This window comes from Thunnus maccoyii, chromosome 14 (assembly GCF_910596095.1).
Source record: "Thunnus maccoyii chromosome 14, fThuMac1.1, whole genome shotgun sequence".
Classification (NCBI taxonomy): domain Eukaryota; kingdom Metazoa; phylum Chordata; class Actinopteri; order Scombriformes; family Scombridae; genus Thunnus; species Thunnus maccoyii.
Window position 1 is genome coordinate 18053542 of NC_056546.1, and position 17428 is coordinate 18070969.

A 17428-nucleotide genomic window follows, 5' to 3' on the forward strand; every position below is an offset into this window, starting at 1 on the left:
GAGAAATGTTCTCTTCTTCAGGAGGGCTCTGATCATATTTACACAGCTGCACACTTCCACATTTACATGTTTATCCAATACAATCACAGTCTGAACTCAGAGGTGGTGATGCAAGAGGGATACTTTCCTCACTCTGGTTCATCCTGCTGCTCCGGCATTTGACCAGAAATGTTCTTGTCACAAGCCTGCTTCTTTAAGTCATCCACTGAGTCACATCTCACACCAGCCAACTCCAAATCACTCCTAGTCCAAGAATGCTGTAATACCACTGATGACCACTAATTTTGTACTGTCTCCAAAACGTCTGTCTCCAATGGAAACCTCATTTAAAAATCATCAAATTCTCTCTTGAAATACAGCCAGTAGTGTTTTTCAGTAGAGTTCTATGATGATTTTGAAAAGTATTGTTCCTTTAATAAGATATTAACGTTTTTAGAAGGCATGTGTCATTGACTGGTCCCTCCCTGCTGTGCTCTCCACAGGGTGGGTCTGCACCCGCCATAATCATTAGCTGTCCAAGAGGTCAAATCGAGGCAATGCTCTTATCTGCCAGAGCAGCTAAGTATTATGTAAAGCTGTGGTTCAATGCCACCATCTTGTGGATGAAAACTGTTCAGGGTTTGGCTGATGGACATTTCAGGTATTACAGACACTCTGAAGAAGTGTGTTGAAACTAAAGACTGTATATAAAGATGGATGTAGCAAGTAATTAGGGCCTGAGCCCAAAGGGCCAAAGACCCTATTGTACTTTGTGTGTTTGTTTCTTTCCTCTTCTTCTTCTTCTTCTTCTTCCTCTCTTCTTCTTTCTTTATTATTATGCAACTTAAACCCTTAATTTGACCCCCTAAACATGCTCAAAAACTCACCAAATTTGGCACACACATCAGGTCTGGTGAAAAATTTGATAAAATGTAAAAATTATCCCCCAAAGTGCCAAAATGTGCTCTATAGTGCCACCTATGTATCTAATATGGCTGCCATGGCCCGTAGGAATGTCGTAGAGAGATTGAACCAAAACTCAATTATTCGTCTCATCAAGACCTACAAATCATATGCTGACACCCCTGACCTAAATCCAATAGAAAGTCCGCAATATGCCCATCAAAGTACGACTTTGTGCCAATTTTGGACCCCCAAGAAACGCTATTTCCTCCTAGGGCATTCATGGTATCGGCTTCAAACCTGAATACATGACTTATGACACTGTGCTGAACAAAAGTTGTTAAAAACTTTGTAATAACTTGAATGGTTTAGATATTGTAAGCCCTGAAAGTTGTAGTGCCACATCACACCTTACATTGTAAACCAATGGGGAGGCAATCTCTAGGCATGGACTTTGTGTCAAACAAATGGTTCTGATGTCTAAACTATAAGTCTGACCACTTTGAAACCTGTATCAACGGATTCGCAACAAAATTTCCTACAAAAAATGTGATTTTTAATGTAGGATTTGGCCAAAGTCATGGGATTTATAAGGATATTTCACAAGAAGAGTGAACTTCTCCTCTCCAACTGAACGGGAGAGAGAATAGGAGGGGGCGATGGGTGTGGGGGTTGAATGGAGCTCATTGAGTGAGAGTGACAGTAAAGTGATAAAGTGCTGCAGAAAAATAAAATCGAAACTAAAATTTGTAGCTCTGTACTGCAGTTTTTCCTTTATTAGGGCCCAAGCACCTAGCGGTTTGCTCACACTTTCCATTCAAATATATGAGTATTTTTCTGTGTCCAGCTGCAGTTACTTATTGTCTCTACACACCTGACAGCAGTGTTCAATGCTTACTTTTTTGTCGAGGAGTATATGTGTTCCTACATGAAAAAAATTAGGAGAACACAGAAATTTAGGAGCACAATGAAAAATGTTCAAGTAACTGTTTATTAAAGACAACAATTTATCACATACATATTTAAATGCTTTGTGTGTGTGTGTGTGTGTGTGTGTATATAAATCAAAATTTATGTTCTTTTTAGGGGTGCTTGATTATGGCAAAAAGCATAATCAATTATTTTTGCTCAATATTGACATCATGGTTATTTAACACGATTACTTTTTGACTATCATTTTTGGCGATTGCCGATATATGCACATATTTTTTCCCACTTGGCTGAGGAAACTATTACACATGCAAGCATAGATTGTACTAAGTATGATCAGAAAAGACAATATATGATGGAAGAACTCAGGAAGACTAGAATTCCAGAGCTCAGCATTAAAACTTTAATGAACCTGCCAAGTGGGTGGAGTAGCAGTTTTGGGGGTTTTTTTGAGTTTATTAGACAGACAGGATTGATGTGTAGGATTTAATGTTTGGTCTACAGTCCGAAGTGGAGGGTGGTGGTAATGTGCCTAATATGCTATAATTTAGCTATCGTTGAAGCGTGTGGCTGTGGCGTGGTGTTGAGTTTTGATGTTTCGCCATGACAGAGGAAATTGCTATAACTTAAGTGCAAATGCTCCAGTCTGCCCCAAACTTTGCATGTTTGATAAGAGTCCCGACCTGAACACGTCCTCATGACAATATTCAGTCAATGATGCAAACTGGCTGAATAGCGCCCCCTACAAAATTGCAGTAAAGCAGCCCCAGCAGTGGGCAAAATAGTGGACAAAGGAAGTGATGTTTATCTCCTTCTTGCACTGTCTGAAAACAGCCCGGGTCTGAAGACATCTACATGTCCGTGATAGAAGCCCTTTGACTGCGCCGCGGCCTGACATGTGCAAGGGCGTGAAGGCCCGTTCAATGCTGCTTGCAGCTTTAATTATTAGGTCTGGTGAAAAATTTGATAAAATGTGAAAATTATCCCCCAAAGTGCCAAAATGTGCTCTATAGCGCCACCTATGTATCTAAAATGGCTGCCACAGCCCATAGGAATGTCGTAGAGAGATTGAACCAAAACTCAATTATTCGTCTCATCAAGACCTACAAATCATATGCTGACACCCCTGACCTAAGTCCAACAGGAAGTGCGCAATATGCTCATCAAAGTACGACTTAGTGCCAATTTTGGACCCCCAAGAAACGCTATTTCCTCCTAGGGCGTTAATGGTATCAGCTTCAAACTTGAATACATGACTTATGACACTGTGCTGAACAAAAGTTGTTAAAAACTTTGTAATAACTCGAATGGTTTAGATATCATAAGACCTGGAAGTTGTAGTGCCACATCACTCCTTACAATGTAAACCAATGGGGGGGCAATCTCTAGGCATGGACTTTGTGTCAAACAAATGGTTCTGATGTCTAAACTATAAGTCTGACCACTTTTAAACCTGTATCAATGGATTCGCAACGAAATTTCCTACAAAAAAATGTGATTTTTAATGTAGGATTTGGCCAAAGTCATGGGATTTCTGAGGATATTTCACAAGAAGAGTGACATTCTCCTCTCCAACTGAGAGGGAGAGAGAGAGAATAGGAGGGGGGATGGGTGTGGGGGTTGAATGGAGCTCATTGAGTAAGAGTGACAGTTAGGTGATAAAGTGCTGCAGAAAAATAAAATCAAAACTAAAATTTGTAGCTCTGTACTGCGGTTTTTCCTTTATTAGGGCCCAAGCACCTAGCGGTTCACTCACTCTCTCCATTCAAATATATGAGTATTTTTCTTTGTCCAGCTGCGGTTACTTATTGTCTCTACACATCTGACAGTACACATTTCAATCAAACTCTGATCAGGTCATGTGCGTTAAAAGTCTTTACTTTTCTAAAAATAGACTTGATGAAAATTAGGAAGTGAATTTCTTGTACACACAAACTCATCAAAAGTTTTCAAATTATTAATTGAATGCTCTAGTCTGCACCAAACTTCACGTTTGTAAAGTCAGACCTGTCAGCCCAGGTCTGGAGACATCTACATGCCCGTGACAGAAGCCCTTGGACTGCACCATGCCCCGACATGCGCAAGGGTGCGAAGGCCCGTTCAACGCTGCTTGCAGCTTTAATTATATTTAAACCTGTTAATAGAATCAAATGGCACTTTTTTAAACACCACAACTTATCAATTTATTATTTTTTTTCCTTCTTTAAAATGACTTTTCTTCCCCCCTCTACATGCACACGTGGATGTATGGGGACACCAGGAGCTCCTGTTTTCAGTTTTTACCAGAAGGCCAGATAATTGATGATGGTGATGATGATCTATTTTCGATAACGGCGGGGTGATCAGACTCTGGTGGAGTCCATCTCAACCAGTTTCTGCTGAGCTGCTCCCTGACCCTGACAGTGTTGAGACTGGTTACTCCCATACTTTTAAATGATGCATATATGCTGACTGCAGGCATCAATTGAAACACTGCTAATTTAGTTAATTGGAAAGATTTCAGGATTTGTTTATGGAGGCAAATCAATCAAGCTTGAGACAGCTAACACAAGGTAGGATTTAAACCCGGATTAATTTACTGTTGTACAGATTTATTTGAAGCAGCGTCACATTGTAAACAATGGTTAACCATCTCCACTTGAATGCAACACTACCCTCAAGGTCCCACTACAATGTCAGCAGAGCAAAGCAAACATTTCTCTTAAATTGAAAAAAAAAAAAAAGAAATCTCTACCAAAAGCAAAGAAAGCTCATATTCAGCGACAAAGGAAAAAAAATACCCATGATGTTAATGTTTCAAAGAGCAGAGGTACAGTATTTACAGAACACGGGATTAAAAGCGGACTACTGTACAACTCTTTGCTACATTTACATTCTCACACAGATAGGCTTAATTTCCAGAGAAAAATAAATACACATCTGATTTCTATTACACAACCTTTTGCATGTCTTAACCCTATTAAAATAATTTTGTAATCATAAAAATCTGATACACTATATATACATACATTTGATGCAGGTATGTTTCTTACAACACACACATGCTGTTTTGCATTCTTTTAAAATTGGACCGCTTTCATTCTGAGCCACATATTTGGTCTCTCTTTACATGCGTGTATGTATGATGACAAAGCATTTCTAACATTAGTGTTTCTCATTTGAATCTGTTGACGGGGTTTCCAATTAGCTCTGGGCACTGCTCTTCGCCTTTTGCAATCATGTCACACTTCAGGAACAGGTCGTAGTTGATCTTGTCGGTTATGACGCTGTCCTGCTTGTACTGCGGGTGATTTGCAACAAATTCCCTCATCCACTTGGCCATGGTCATAAGGTCACCTGTTCCAGCAAAACAGAGTTATGTTCAGAGTCAAAGCTGCATAAAGACTGATTATACTTATTGTTTATTAGGAAATTTAGTGCTAATTTACCTGAGGCCCGTTTCTTGATGAGTTTCAGATAATTCAAAATGGTGCACCTGGTGTCCACATCTACTTCCATGTTCTCCAGGTAGCAGTTAAGGATCGGGATAAGTCCTTGAAAAACTCCCTCCTGGTGATAAAAAAAACGGAAGAGAAAACAATAATTATTAGACGACTTTAAAAAAGCCACAGGAACCAAACTAGGAACTGAAAGTGCCTTTTGTGTAACTGTGTTTGTGTTTTTATAGAATCTAAAGACCCATAAAGATTAGAAAACTGAGGAAGGAAAAAAAGAAACACAGCAGCATTTTAAAAAGCAAATTTCACAGGCGAGGAAACAACAACACAGTCATCATGTTGTTCTCATTTATTGCGTATTTACAGTGGCGTGAGTCGGATGTAATCAGTGAATGAAAATGAGAAATGCGGAGGAGGAAAAGCAGACTAATAACTCCAGAGCATCTGTCTACACAGTAGACCGAGCGTTTGATGGTTATTTCCGTTTTAGAAAGTAACCACCATGAAACACCGCTTTCTTCTCTCATTCATTGTCTAGCCCCCTTGACCGCCTCTCTCGTTTGCTCGTTTTCTTTCTCTCTATATCGCGCTTTTTTTTTAAAATTGTATTTTTTTTTTCTTTTTTTAAATGTCAATAAACATCACAAGAAGTGTAGGTCTTTTGCCCTAAAATTGATATCAGAGTCACCCAGTTCTTCCCTACTTTGTGATTGAAGCGATCCACAAGTTGAAGCAGTTTCAGGGACAAAAGACATTTAACCCTGCAAACTCTGACAGTCCCTAAATCTTTGGACAAGTACAACCCCAGAGCAGGGACGTTTCTACACCTGGAACTAACCTGCAGGAATTAAATTTAGCCCCTAGTTCCTCCAGTCAAAATGCAGGTTTATCCTGAGTTCTTCAAAAATTTCTGTCAGTGTGACACAATAATTACTTTTCCATTGATGATGGTGTCAATGCTCATCAGTGTGTACTCCTCATTAGCTCCATCACTCTCCAGGCCATTCTGAGCAGAAGCAGCACCATCGAGGACCGGGTTGCAGCCTGTTTATGGACAAACAAAATGTATCAGCTGCTCCACAAACAAGACCAGAAACATCAAAAGAGGAGTTGCACTTTCTGTTTTAATCACCTTTGAAGATGTCCTTTCGGAAGTAAAACATGCCCTCCTGGACAGCGTTTCTCTTCTGTGCCACCTTCATGTTTTCATCAACCTAATGAAAGACAACTGGACTTAAGTACATGATTGTTAGGACCCAAATGTCCTAATTTATTAATTAAATTCATCTTTAACACTGTATAAAATACCAGGAATGTGTGGCTGTTTTCACCTTTGACAAGGGGATTAGGAAATCCAGTTTGTAGGACAGGATCACTCTGGTGAGCAGGACGACAAACACCACATATGCAGCATTTTCAAAATCGGTTAGCTGCACCTAAAATTTGATATGACATGACACTGATTTTAAGCACAGATTCAAGCTAAAAGTCTAATTAAGTGAAGGTGCAGTTGATAATTACCTCCATGGGGCGGAACTCAACTCTCCAGCCGATATCAGAGTTTGGAGGTGGCGGTTTAAACCTCATCGTCTGCCAGTTGGTCGACTGAAGGTTCTGCAAACATAAACATAGACACATTTAAATTACACTGAAGTCAGGCCTGTGTTGTGTTTATTTTCCACTCGTGATGGGCTTTCCTCTTAAGAACAAGGCTGAGGGAAAACAGAAATCCTCACCTCAAAGTGATCAGACTCATTTTCGTCATCCAAGTGTATTTTCTCCTCAAAGACGGAGAGTGGATCTCGGATGAAGAGGTGTGCTATGTGTTGGGCCAGCAGCTTGTCAATCCCTATAAACAGAAAGCTGATTATTAGTGCATGTTAACCAAGTCGTGTACGTTTCATTTAATTCATACATTCCTGTTTCAAAATCCAGTAGAGGTTAAATGATTCTTTACTTGACGACAGCATGACTAATAGTAAATCCAAATTTTTTGACAGATAAGTTTCTCAGTTTCATTTGGGAAATTATTCTCCGAATGATTTCACCTGCACTGAGCAGCTGCTTTTTGATCTCCTCGTCTATCGTCAAATCGATGTCGTTGTACTTCTCACCGCAGCTGGACAGGTAGCTGTCGATTGAATCATATCTTGACTTGAAGATTCTGTATTTGTTGTTTTTCAAAGGCTGCAAAAGAAAAAAAAGACATTTTCATACTTAAAATGATCATTTTATTATGATATATAGGTGGTGCTTTCACAGAGGCCACTTCACACCTCTTGAGTTTGTTGGAGAAACAATTTTGGTCCATTACTGACACTTGGTGGTGGGACAGATGAGTGTTGAAAAATCAGACTCGATCAAATGACCTTGAGTACTAGATAGAAAAATGTTGAGCGACAAGAAATGCTCAAAAACCATCTCTGTCATTTGACTAAAACATATTTTTGTATCCTAAGTATTCTACTGACACAGCTTTTGTTTCAGGCCGGTTTTTCAGCTCCGCCTGCTCACCTTCAGCCCGCGTTCTTCCGGTGTCCTGTCATCCACCGAGGCAGAAATAACTCCCCAGCGACAATCAATATCTGACACATAGCCTCTGTAGAAGGGTGAGGCTGCACTCAAAGCCATCTGGAAACAGCAAAAACAGTCAAATAATGGGTACAAAAAAAAATTGTGATTTTAGGAACAAAGTTATAAAATCTTTTAACTCTGATGCAATATTTATTCTGATTATTATTATTTGTTTTAGTCACTCCAGATTTGTTTTACATTAACCTTTTTATACATAAAAATCTATCTAAGTTCATAGATAATAAGTTATATATTAGTCCTACTAAAAAAAGAGGTCAGATAGATATATGGCAGCGAGCGCATGCTTCATTTATCTACTCACCACTATAGGGCAGAATGTTGCTAGTTGGTCATAAAGGTACCTTGCTTCATCAATGCTGCAAGCTTGGAATGTCACCTGCAAAAATGTGATAAAACCGAGTCTGAAGTACATTTATAGATCACTTATTGAGATTGTTAAGTTGCCGATACACAAAACTCAATAAAGTTAGGATTATCGTGTATTTTACATCTCTGAAAACAAAAAAGATTGTCGGAGGCGACAGAGTTTGTCAGAGTTAGTCTTTCAGTACCTGCAGACAGCAGTTGCCCATGCCGAAGCCCATAGCGTCCATATAGATATGGTCAGGCAGAGCCGCTCTCGCTGCTTCGCCATCGTCCTCAGGAAACTCCTCCACAAAAGGAGACGGAGTGCACTTGTCTTTGAAGACTGAAATAAAAAAAAGATATTTATTATTCATATTGATTAATTTTAACTTGTAACTACATTTACTACTGCAGTAGTCTGCACATTACTCAGCTCATCAGGGCTACAGGTATGGTTCAACAATAAGGCCTGCCCGAATGCCCGGGGCAAGTAAAAGGCCACGTCGGGCTACTAAATCTAGCAAAAGTAAAAAAATAATGAAATAAAAATGTTTCAATATTTTTTTTCGATCATCGTCGTATCATAAATTATGTTCTTGTTCTTTAGCCCCCTCGCCTTGAACGCATTGGAGAATATTAGCACACGCTGTTGGCCAGTCAAGAGTTGAGTAGGCTACTAGTGTGATAAATGAAACAAACATCTCTCAGGATTATGTGATCAAAGTCAAATACAGGAATCAGTGGAGCATGTAATTTTTCCATAAATACTCTCGAGAACGAGAAACATTAAAGAGGGAAATCGGGAAGCTGGAGTGGACGAAATGAGTCTAAAAAAAGTATTTGCCATTGGATTATGGAGTCTGTTCCAATGTTTAAGAGAAACTGGGCTGAACAAAAGAATTTAGAGTTCAGTGAAATATAGAGAATGGGTCATAACATTTTCAATATGCAATAATTTGTGTTGCTTCACATCTATGACTCTCTGTGTCCTTGTTCTGTTTCATTTACTTAATTAAAGATTAAACATGACAATTAACTTTAGTCTTTGTTATTATTTGATAACCGCTAATAAAACAATTTGTATTGATAACCGCTAATAAAACAATTTGTATTGATAACCGCTAATAAAACAATTTGTATGGGGGCAAGTAAAAGTTGACATTGGGCAAGTAGATTTCTGATCCACTTGCCGAGTGAAAAAAACAAAACAAAAAAAAAAATCAAAAGAACATTAATGTTGAACCTTGTAGTACAGGAGCAAATTAGTTGTCTATGTCAACAAAATCATCAACAAAAATTTTATTTTATTATTATTATATAAATCACATTTTAAGAAAATGCCATGAAATTACTTCTTTATAATACAGTTGATACCTTTTACGTCATTTAAACTTACTTGGCACATTAATCACAACTTTCTCTCCTCTTCTGTGACGTATGTTTCTGGTAAGGGTGCTGAAAAAACAAAATACACACACACACACACACACACACACACACACACACACACACACACACACACACACACACACACACACACACACACACACACAAACAAACACAAACAAACACAAACACAGAATAAATGATAGCAGAATATCCAAAGTGTAAGCTATAAAAAGAAACATGCATGTATGGTAAAAACAAGCAAAAAGTAAAATATTTGAATATTTCGTCTTTCACAGCTGCAAACCACAAACAACTGATGATATGTTTGTATTTTATACCACCGAGCTGTGGTAGATAAACTGATAGAATATATGTGAAATAACCCAAGACTAATTATGAATGAGCACATATAATAATGTATATTTTTGGGAGGATGTTTCTCATATTTTATATCTCCTGTCATTCACAGTATGATCTATATCTAAATCACTGACATGTTAAATATGTATAGCTGCTAAATCATTTATTTATTTTTTTGACAAAAAGGTACTTGTGACCCCTCATCAAATTGACCAAAGAAGTCAACCATGGTAAACTTATCAATGATGCAACTACACGTGTGCTTTCATGAAGTTATAACCATGAAGTCTACCTGAATCTTGGGTGTCTGTTGATGGCTTCATCTGGGAAAAACAGCGACTTTGACACTCCCTTCTCAACAGGCGTTGGCTGGTATTCTGGTTTGGTGAAACCTGGGCAACCTAACCTGAGCAAAGGATCAAATCATACATAAATAATATGGTTATAATGTTAACACTGTAAATGTTTTAGCTGCTGATGCTGTCAAGTGCAATCGAACAAAGTTAAATTCAAATCAAATTAAATATAACATATTGCATAAAATTGCAAGACTTTCTATTAATTGAGAATGAATAAAGAAAATTTCAAATAACAGATCGATATTAATCTTGCGTACCTTGGGAATGCAGTGATGGTGCAGAGTGTTTCGTTCTGGTTCAGGACTGACGAGGCCTCTCGTCTTCTCTTCCCCATGTTTCCCTCCACAGTGTTGAACTCTGACATCGTGCCGCCATACGGCTGCCCCGGAGTTCCTTCAATCATGTAGCTGCCATACTCTGGTCTCCAGAGCGTGGGGTGACTGCAAAAATATTAAAAAAAATATTCTACTTTATAGGTCAGCAAGGAAAAAAGGCTGCAGTCTCGGCATCACGATGACCTTTCTGATTAAATACACCGAGCACTCTGCCTTTATCGTATGTCAGCCATAATCTTGGCAGGGCAAGCGAACGCAACGTATTTGTGCTTCAGAGCGTGCTCTTTGGTGTGTGCGACAGAGGGGCAGTAATGAGGAATGCATCGGCTCTACTATTCCCACTGCCACTGGTATTTCCCCTGGGTGAAGTTGGCTCCACAGATTTAGACCGACGTCATGGACAGCAGGGCAAGCATAACACTCAGGAGCTTGTACAAACACATTTACACAGCCTGCAGAGAATTCCTCATTTTAAATGAAATGTTACTACAGTTTAGGCGTGCACACAGCACTCCCAGGATGACTTTTGATTGTTATCACTGACAGATGTCCTTAGGCAAAATATCTTTACAACGCCTTTACATTTAGGGAGTTTTGATCATTTTAAAAAAAGGTTCAACTTCAGCAAAATGTCTCCACAAAGATAGACTTGATTTATTACTCTAAATGAACTGAAAAGGGCAATTTTAAGGACTTTTATAAAAGTTCAAGTAATATCTAAACACAGTAATACCTTATTTTCATGTGTTTATACCCTTCAAACTGAACTGACACGTTCCTGAGCTCAGAGGACTGTTGTCAGAGAGAAAACCAAATACTCAAAGACCAGAGATCCTCTGCAGAGACGGTAGAAGCTGCCAGAGAGAGAAACACGTCTGCAGCCACGCCTGATAAAAAAGACAAATAACAGCCTGCCTCAAATCTGAACAATAGCACTTCATGATTCACTCTGAGAATCAAGAAAAGGACTCTCTGGTCTTGTCCAAGAATAAAAAAAAAAAAGGTAGTTTCGTCTGACAACGGTTGAAAATCACTGCTCAACATGTATTTACTTATCACTACAGCGAGGTGTGGTGGCAACGTTATGTAATGTCCCCTTGTATTTAAAATGATTCCATCCAAAGTTCAACTAAAACTAGAGTAGCTTAAAACACAAAGTAGTTCATAGAAATCTTAATAAGTCAGTTTCCACCACTAAACATTTGAGTATTTTTTGTATTCACACACTTTCACACTGTCAGGAAAAGCTCTGCTCTGATTTACAGTAAGCAGGTTACTACAGTGCATGTAAACGTGCTGACTGAAAGGAGGAAATCCAGGTGTGCAAAGCTGGTAGAGACGTACTCAAGACGACTGCTTTAAATGGAGCAAAGTGATGAATAGAGGGCCTTCATGTGTTCATAAATGTGTGGGTAAAAGTGTCTCTTTATTTTTGATACATTTGCAATTACATTTTTGAAAATGCACTTAACTTTTAAAGATTTTTGTAAAATGTACAAAGAGAAAGTGTCTGGAAAGCTAAGCTAAAAAAGCTAAAAACATGTAACCTTGTACAAACACCAGGTATGTGAGAAGTCGTTGGCGTAACAGCTCCTCAGTGAAAGAGGCTTTATTACTGACTCACTGCCTTTGCTGGATAGAAATCCTTGACATAAGGAGAGGAATTAAAAGATTTCTGGTGATGATGCTGAATTGTACGATTTGGCAGACAGATGTTTAAATAAAAACTTGTCTCAGCGCTGTGTTTAAACGTGGTGATGGTGTGGCGTGCTCGGTTCGTGTGAGCAGACGCGTACAGGGCGTGTACGTCAGTCATCGCGTGTATACTCTGAATGATGAATGAACGGTGACTTTGAATTTCAAATTAACAGACAGCAGTGCGGGCCTGCAGGCAAATTCTGTGTATGAAAACACAGTGAGACGGAGTTTGCCTGCAGGGCAAAGCCGCCTGTCTCTGCTGTACTTTACACCCGCAGCTGCAAATGTTTTTGACTTGTGACTCCTTAAAATGAATCAATATCGACTTGTGACCGCTCATCACAGACTATGATCTCAGTGTCGGCATGAACTGTGGGAAGTTCAACCACAGACTTGACTTTTCCTCCTAATATTGTTTAATTTGGGGGATTTTTAGAGGCCTGAAGTCAGAAAAGTTTCCAATATTTTATAAGAAAAAGCAATATTAGAGAAAAGCCAGAAAAAAAACATAGTTATGTAACAGAACATTTTTCTTTCTCATCCCTTTAATCATCAGTTGACCCCTCAGATTTATCCTGGTACCCCTTGGGGGGGTCCCAACTAATTGATTGTAAACTGCCTTTCACTATAGCACATATATTGCCTTTGGTTATCGGCCTTACACACCCTTAGAGGAGCTGATATGAGGTCTTTTCAGGATTAAATAGGGAGGATTTGTGCTTTTACATGCCGATCAGTCTCCATGTAGGTGACTCATAGTGGGAGTTAGTGGCTAAAATAAAGTGCTGAAAGTAGCCCAAATGGCGGATCAAGTGATCCACAACAACTAGAAAAATCAGCAGCAAAAAAGTCATTTTTGCTTTGTTTGTTTTACAACAACCCTTCACTGAGCAGCTACAGGACGTGCGGTGTCACCACATATCAGATTCACGTATTGACGTTTATTCAGGGAACTGTTTTGGTCCTCAGCTGTCACTGTTCATGTTTATATCTTTGAATCAGGGAGACATCAATCAAACCAGATCAATCCACTCCAGAGAAGAGGTCTCATCAGCTCAGATAACACACCTGTGCGGGTCTGGAGTGGCTTTAGTAATAACACCTGTGGAAGTCTATGTGTGATGCACACCGATTCAGCTTTTATACAAAGTTCAGCCTTGTCTCTACTCTTAATGCTTTATGTCAGATGTTATTAGAAATAATTAAAAACCGGTCACTACAGTTTGTATTTGAGGTGTGGCTTTGACTTTGTTTAATGTCATTCAGATTAAGAATTTAATGGTTGGTCTTCCAGCGATCCAGCCGAATCAAACGATAAACTGTGTTGGTGAATATGATTGATTTCCTTTTAACCGGGTGTGTTTTCGGAAAAGAAGATTTGAATCTGGAAGAAGGAAGCAAAACCAAAACCCAAGAGTAAAGTGAGGCCTTCTTCCTTAAAGATTACTCAGTACATCTTTAAATATCTGCTATATTCAGCTGAACTTTCAGTCATGTGCTGTGCAGAGTTCACTTACTTGGGGTTTTTATTTTCTCCTTGGTCTTGAAGAGTTTCCAGAACATCTCCTCCATTCAGGACAATTCGAACCTTTTCATCCTTGTCATCCAGTTCCACTAACATGTACTCAACCTAAAAAGTAAACAATTAAAAGCAAACAAGAGACATCGTTAAACCACAGCCATCACTGCGTTACAGCTGCTGCTTTAGTCTTTTTAAAAGTACGCTTTTAAAAACTTATCAAATCTGGTTTTGAATCTGTGCTAAACTGCAGCACAAAGCCGGCGTTTTCAAGATCAGACTGGGACGCCATCACATCAATTCCAATTCATCAGTTATGTTTCCTTGACTTTGACTCTGCTACGCTGTAATCCCCTGTCTGAAAGGGGGATTAATCTATAACAACAGCATTCCACATTGTTCGAAATCAAAAAGCTGTGGCACACTGAAGTTTTGTGGACTAGCGGCAGGCAAAAAAACTAGAAATGCAAACTGGTATGAAATTCTGAATAGAAGAACAGCCAAATCCACATTTCTGAACATATGTCGGGCTTTGTGTTTGTTTACTCAACAGGGAGTGTCTGCCTGAATTAGTTGTAGTATTAAGTAACTATTTATTGTGTTTTAAGTATCTGTAAGTATATTTATTCATTCTTAAAAACAAACATTTGGCTTTTTAGACTCCTTGTAAAATAAATCTTTAGACATTGTACTAAAAACACAAAGTGATACTGTAAATACAAGAGCAAGGGTTGCAACTAATGATTATTTTCACCATCAATTAATCTGACGATTATCTTCTCGATTAATTGATTAGTCGTTTGGCCTATAAAATGCTAGAAAATGGTGAAAAATGTTTCCCAGAGCTCAAGATGACGTCTTGAATGTCTTGTTTTGTCCACGACAGTCCAAAGATATTCAGTTTACTGTCACAAACAACTAAAGACACCAGAAGATATTCACATCTGAGAAGCTGGAATCAGAGAATTTGGACATTTTCTTCTTTAAAAAATGACTCAAAATGATTAATTGATTATCAGAATTGATGGGGATTAATTTAAGAGCAGGAAAATAACCAATTAATTGTTGCAGCTCTACTCAAAAGGTCTAATTTCACAGAGCTGTCCCTTACAACCAACTATTGTATACTATCAAAACAAATATCACTGACAGCAACGTGTGTACAATGCAAATAATAATATAATAATAACACACCAAGCTGAGCACATGCAGTTTCTCCTGCAGATCAAATTTAGTCTTCTTCATCAATAAAGGCCTGCTATTGCATCATGCACAGCGAAGAAGAGACCTCAGCATTTGCACCAACTATATTTATACAAAGTGATGTCATTTCTTCAACCATTTAATATTTATGTCATCACTCCTTGCACTCTTCACTTCTTGGCACTATTTTGTATCCTGTTTATAGTCCACAGACACGGTTTCACCTGTGATAAGTGCTCTGAAAGCCACTAAACCAGAGTCAAACTGCTTGTATGTGTACACATACTTGGCCAATAAAGAGAAGTCAGATTCACCACGTGTTTAGGTTTAGGACAGAGAGAGAAAAGACATTTTCTTACCTCATCACCCCATTTCAACACGTCTTTCTGGCGATCCTTCACCTTATTGTAGATGTTAAGGAACTGGATGATGCCATGTTTCCTGATGTGGTCAGCATACTTCTTGGTTTCTTCCCAGTTCAGTGGAGACCCCTGTGACAGTAAACCCATCGCACACAGACACACAAAGACAAACACAGACAGACAAACACACACACACACGCACACACACAGACAGACACACAATCAGACAGACAGACAGACACACACACACACACACAGACAGACAGACACACACACAGACACACAGGCAGTGGACAGTAGCTGTCTTGCTGGCTGCCTATGTGAACTTGCACGCTCGGTGTCGGTTAGCTGGCTGGACTAAGGAGCTGGCATGAAGTCTCGGGTCCAAACGGAGCCCTGGATCCTTCGGGTGCCGTCAGAGAGTTCACAGGCGGTGCTCAGAGTGTGTAACCTTAGCTGGGCATCCAGAGGAAGAAGAAGTAGAAGAAGAAGAAGAAGAAGAAGAAGAAGGCCCCGGTTAGCTTGGTGAAGCCCACCCCAGTGTGCTGATAACGTCGCTCCCCCCTCCCCGACAAAAAAATGAAACACCCGGGGAGTTAATCAGTGCCTGCTAGCCTCGACTCGGTGAACGACCGCGGACTGAGCCCGTCAAAGTGCAGGTCTGTGGTGGACTGACAGCGGGGTGAGCCGGTAGGGAAGGTCGTAGTTGAGTTGCAGCTCTGTTGTACATAAGAACCCCCTCCTGGTCTGAACATGTGACCAGAGAACCGACGTGACTCAGCATATCCGCTCGCTCCTCCCACCTCCTCCAATCAGTCCACGGTGCGTTCAAAAACTGTCGGGAACATACAAATCCACTTCACTGAAAACTACGGAAGCCGAGAAGGGCCGTGATTGCAATTATTTTTAGAATGCCATTATCTAGATATGAGTTAATGAGTTGATTATTCCGAGAAACTTAGCTTGTTTTGTTGAAATAACGAGATAATAATCGAAATCAATGTGTCATTTCCTCTTATCAGGCAACTCATAGAGTTTATCAGAGATCAGGAGCGTCATGATAGCATGCATAAATGAATTCTTGAAAACTGTAGCGACTGATTGAAGCTGGAAATGTCAGAGGAGTACCCATTATTATTATTAACAGCACCTTTATTAATGATATGTGCCAAATGGCTGGTTGATTAACTCCTGGTCATAATTTGATGGATGTTTCCTGGATGAGAAGTACCAAACAATACCTTTCAAGCATTTTCATTTTATTAGACTTAATGAGAGAAAGGAAAGTGGGGTGGAGAGAGGGAATAAGAACCAACATATGACAGATTTGAATCCATGTCCTTAAGAGCCACCTGAAGGTTTCGTGTGCTTCATCTAAATAGTTGAGAAATCCATGTGAGGGAGACAGAGAGAAGACAGGAATTAATAAATGATAATGAGCCCCTCCTGTGATAAATGAATAAAATGGAAAAAGGGCAAATATAAAAAGGGTAGTACAAAAAATAAAATAAAAAACAAACAAACATCTAAACTTTCAATTCTAGCATTTACATGAGAGCACCTCTCTTTTCCATTTCAGGAGTTTTTTCACGCCCCATTGTCTAATTGCCATTTTACAATATCCATTTGTAATTTCTGTATCCAATTTTCTTTTGTCCCAATTGTTCTGACTAATAAATTAGAATTATTATTTTCTCTTTTAATTTTAATTGTCAGTATCCACATCCCAGAGTATAAGAAATAGCCTATTTTGTGCAACCAACAGTCCAACCCCCAGTAATTCAGTTCAGGCTACCTTAATATACGACACTTGCATTTGAGAAACTGGAACCAATGAATGTTTGACATTTTTGCTCAATAAATTACTTGAACTATTTCTCAGTTATCAGATTTTTTGTACATCATTTTTTTGTTAATCGACTTATCTTTTGATCGACCAATTGTTTCAGCACTAGCTATAACTGTCCACTCTTGAGATGACATGTAAGACTAGACTGAATCTTCAATGACAAAG

The 17428-nt window shown here is 39.1% G+C and overlaps 1 protein-coding gene across 1 annotated transcript; it reads right to left on the reverse strand.

Annotated features, from left to right (window-relative positions):
* Positions 1–4382: 4382 nt before the first annotated feature.
* On the reverse strand, positions 4383–16204 carry gclc (glutamate-cysteine ligase, catalytic subunit). The gene is made up of 16 exons (XM_042433149.1): positions 15412–16204; positions 13848–13960; positions 10555–10737; positions 10231–10344; positions 9586–9644; positions 8396–8532; positions 8146–8220; positions 7764–7880; positions 7298–7436; positions 6986–7098; positions 6771–6863; positions 6581–6685; positions 6382–6463; positions 6184–6293; positions 5241–5361; positions 4383–5148 (listed from the first exon to the last, which is right to left on the reverse strand). The coding sequence occupies exons 1-16, from the start codon at positions 15559–15561 to the stop codon at positions 4967–4969; spliced, it is 1893 nt and encodes a 630-aa protein (XP_042289083.1). The 5' UTR covers positions 15562–16204; the 3' UTR covers positions 4383–4966.
* Positions 16205–17428: the final 1224 nt, after the last annotated feature.